Raw genomic sequence first — 3,880 nt, forward strand, 5'->3', positions numbered from 1 at the left:
AATTAAGTCTGTTCCCAAACAGGTTCACTGTCCCCCCAGTGTTTGGGACAGACTCCGCAACCCATAGAGAGAAAGCGAGTTCTGAGAGTTTGTCAGCGCTACCTTCTGAATCAAAAAATCCTCCAAAGTGCTCAGATTATGCTCAATTAACAGATTGGCATGAAATAAGACTCCAAATCTATAAAGATGAAAGTCTTAGTCTATTAGCTAAGCCTGTGATAGCTAGCCAACAGCCTAACAGTCCTAAAACGTGGGCTCCCATCCCCACTCTCGAAATTAAAGAACTAAAAAAGGCTGTAAGATACAGTGGCATTTGCTCACCGTATCTTAAACAACTGCTAAAAAGTACCCTAAAAGGAACACATCAAACTTTAAAACGCATTTTAAATCAACAGAAAGGGGGAAAAGCCCAGGCTACACCTCAAAGAAGGTTGAATAAAGCCTTGTATGTTTTTAATTTCTTGAACAGCTCTGCAGAAGAGCCTGATCCCCCCATTTTCAGATATTTCTTGAACAATAAAAAAGCAAAACTGAAAAAACACCCCCCAGTTTTAATTAAGATTCTAGAATCAGGAAAAATAGAAAGACCATACAATCTCATAATGTGGGGAAAGGGATTTGCATGTCTCTCCACAGGTGAAGGAACCAAGTGGATTCCAGCAAAGAAGGTGAAGCTGTACCACGCATCAAAGCCTGCTGTCGGTTCCACTTCAGCCAGTCACCCCGTGAGTGGAAGCCGAGAAGCCGTCACCCAAATGTGAACTAGGCAGAACCACTGAGAGAAGATCATCTGCCAGAAACGGCTCAAGAAAAAAATGGAGTTCTAGTATTATTTGTGTAGATGCATGTTATTTTTTACCTTTTGTTTTTGTTTTTGCAGTGAAGCTTTACCTGTAAATCAACCAAAGACAAATGTTTGGGTTGCTTTAGCCAAATCTGCAGGCTCTGATACCATCTGTCTGTCTGACACAAGCCCTGACAAACCTTTCTCAACTTAAAGAGTGCCTTTCCCAGAAGGTTTTAGTACAGTTACAAAACCTAAGGGACCTAGCTAACCAAATTACAACAGATAACCCATCTTGGCTAGACAGCTTGTTTAATGGTTGGAGCTTTGCACCCTGGCTAAGGGTACTCTGTAAAATAGGCTTGATTATTCTAGTAGTAATAATTATAGTTCTAGTAGCAGTACCTTGTATACTTCAGTGTGTGCAAAAAATGACGAGTAGGACTGTGTCTGATATCTTAATTGTTCATCGGAACGGGGGAGATGTTGGGAAAGATGAAACAGGAAAGCCTTATAAATATGATTGCCTGACAAAAGATTTTGGGAATATGAAAACTATAAGCGACATCGAAATGAAAGCCACCTTTGAGATACCAAGTCTTAGTTACTGAACAACTGGAAAACAATGGTATGGCCGACTGAAGGTAATCCCCTCTTGATTGAACAATACCCTCTGCTTGCAGGCAGGTCCAAGGGTCAGAGCAGACCCTACTAGCTCAGCAGAAGGGGTCCAAAGAGTAGTTTTTAGAAGTTAAGATGTAACACTCTATGGTAATATAAGAACTCTTATAGGCTGTATGTAAATGCTATAGGATTTGTATCTTGTATTAGATTGGTTAGTGACAATTAGAATATTCAGTACAGAAGATGATTTATTGTATTGTAACCAGGACTTCAGACACTTTTTACTACACTCTTACTATACACTCTTACTGTAGACTCTTACTATTCTCTCTTTGCTTACCCGCTTACTCTCTTGCTCTCTTGGGCCTGCTCAGAGCTGCCAGCTGCAGCTCTAAGCAGTGCCCCTGTACCCACGCCCTTTGCAATAAACTGCATGTTCCAAGATCTGACTTCAGAGATCTCTCGTCTCCATCCGTCACCATCCCACCGTCCGAACCCAGACCGAGTGACCCCCCTGCTCCTACAGTCTGGCGCCCATCGTGATTGCCGAACCCCCCAGAACCTACAGCACGGGGCTGAGGGAAGGGCTCTGAGAAAAGGAAAACTGGGGGGCAGGGCCAGGAGAAAGGGCTTGGACATTGCTCAGCAAAGTCTCCCCTGACTCCTCACTGTCTCCTCCTTCAACAGCACTCCATGGCCAGAGGCTCAAAATGTGCAACAGCAGCTCCATCAGCCCCTTCCTCCTGCTGGCATTGGCAGACACGCGGCAGCTGCAGCTCCTGCACTTCTGCCTCTTCCTGGGCATCTCCCTGGCTGCCCTCCTGGGCAGCGGCCTCATCATCAGCGCCGGAGCCTGCGGCCAGCACCTGCACAGCCCCATGTTCTTCTTCCTGCTCAGCCTGGCCCTCACCGACCTGGGCTCCATCTGCACCACTGTCCCCAAGGCCATGCACAATTCCCTCTGGGGCACCAGCCACATCTCCTACTCAGCATGTGCTGCTCACGTGTTTTTCTTTCTCTTCTTCCTCTCAGCAGAGGATTTCCTCCTCACCATCATGTGCTACGAGCGCTACGTGTCCATCTGCAAAGCCCTGCACTACGGGACCCTCCTGGGCAGCAGAGCTTGTGCCCACATGGCAGCAGCTGCCTGGGCCAGTGCCTTTCTCTACGCTCTCATGCACACGGCCAATACATTTTCCCTGCCCCTGGGCCAGGGCAATGCCCTGGGCCAGTTCTTCTGTGAAATCCCACACATCCTCAAGCTCTCCTGCTCACACTGCCACCTCAGGGAACTTGGGCTCATCGCTGTCAGTGCCTGTTTGCTCTTTGGCTGTTTTGTGTTCATTGTTTTCTCCTATGTGCAGATCTTCAGGGCTGTGCTGAGGATCCCCTCTGAGCAGGGCCGGCACAAAGCCTTTTCCACGTGCCTCCCTCACCTGGCCGTGCTCTCTCTGTTCCTCAGCACTGTTATGTTTTCCTGCCTGAAGCCCCCCTCCATCTCCTCCCATCCCTGGATGTGGCCCTGTCAGTTCTGTACTCGGTGGTGCCTCCAGCCCTGAACCCCCTCATCTACAGCCTGAGGAACCAGGAGCTCAGGGATGCCCTGAGGAAAGTGAGGACTGGATACTTTTCACAAGTTAAAATCTTTCTATTTCCTTCTGCCATGCGAGGAAAATTATGACTAGGATGCTTCTCAGAAGCAATAAACTCTCTCTTTTCTGCTCCAGAACCTTCAGAATTTAACTCTTTACAATCTTGGCCTCTTTTTCCTCTTTGTCCATATTTTCATTGGTGCTTTTTCTTATTCTTTTTCTGGTGTTATTCTGCTTCTTATAAAGTACTGTAGTACTACTCCTAGCATTTCTGCATGAACATCTACCTTTCTTTTGAAACACAAAGACTTTCCAGAGGCTTCTTCCCTGTGCATTTGAATAAAAACAAGGGGCTGTCCTGACCTTTGTGTCCAAGGTTTGTTCCTCAGCCCTTCTCTGGCTCTGCAGGGGCAGTGCCTGTGGGCAGAGCTGGAGGGAAGAGACTCCCAGCACAGCAGCACGGCCAGGGACAATGGCCCAGCCTCTTCCCACCTCTGCTCTTCCCAGCTCCACACTCCTTTCCCAGCCCTTCTGAGGGTGCAAGGCCGGAGTGCTCGGGCAGCTCGGTCACTGTCCTGCTGCATGTCCGTGCTGTGAGCACAGGCAGGGACAGGCCACGGGCACTGCTGGGACACAGCCGGGCTCCAGCACAGCAGCTCCATCAGCAAAGGGCATCTCCTGGGGGCAGGGCAGGAAGGCTTCGCTCTCCTCCAGAGCTGCTGTCAGGAATGTGCCCCAGGAATGCCCTGGCAAAGCAAACCCCAGTGCCCAGGGGCAGGGGGGAGTGTGCAGGGGGGGCAGGCAGCAGTGTCCTGGCACTGCCAGAGCTCCTGGGATGGACCTGAGGGAGCAGCAGAGCAGGGCCTGGGCTGTGCCTTTG

At 49.2% G+C, this 3,880-nt stretch overlaps 1 protein-coding gene across 1 annotated transcript; it reads left to right on the forward strand.

Annotated features, from left to right (window-relative positions):
* Positions 1-2,118: 2,118 nt before the first annotated feature.
* LOC309583753 (olfactory receptor 14J1-like) lies at positions 2,119-2,967 on the forward strand (the record flags this gene model as incomplete). The annotated part of the gene is made up of 1 exon (XM_082299545.1): positions 2,119-2,967. The coding sequence occupies one exon, from the start codon at positions 2,119-2,121 to the stop codon at positions 2,965-2,967; it is 849 nt and encodes a 282-aa protein (XP_082155671.1).
* Between the last annotated feature and the right edge of the window lie 913 nt (positions 2,968-3,880).

The sequence above is a fragment of the Coloeus monedula genome, assembly GCF_965178545.1.
Source record: "Coloeus monedula genome assembly, chromosome: 32".
Classification (NCBI taxonomy): Eukaryota; Metazoa; Chordata; class Aves; order Passeriformes; family Corvidae; genus Coloeus; species Coloeus monedula.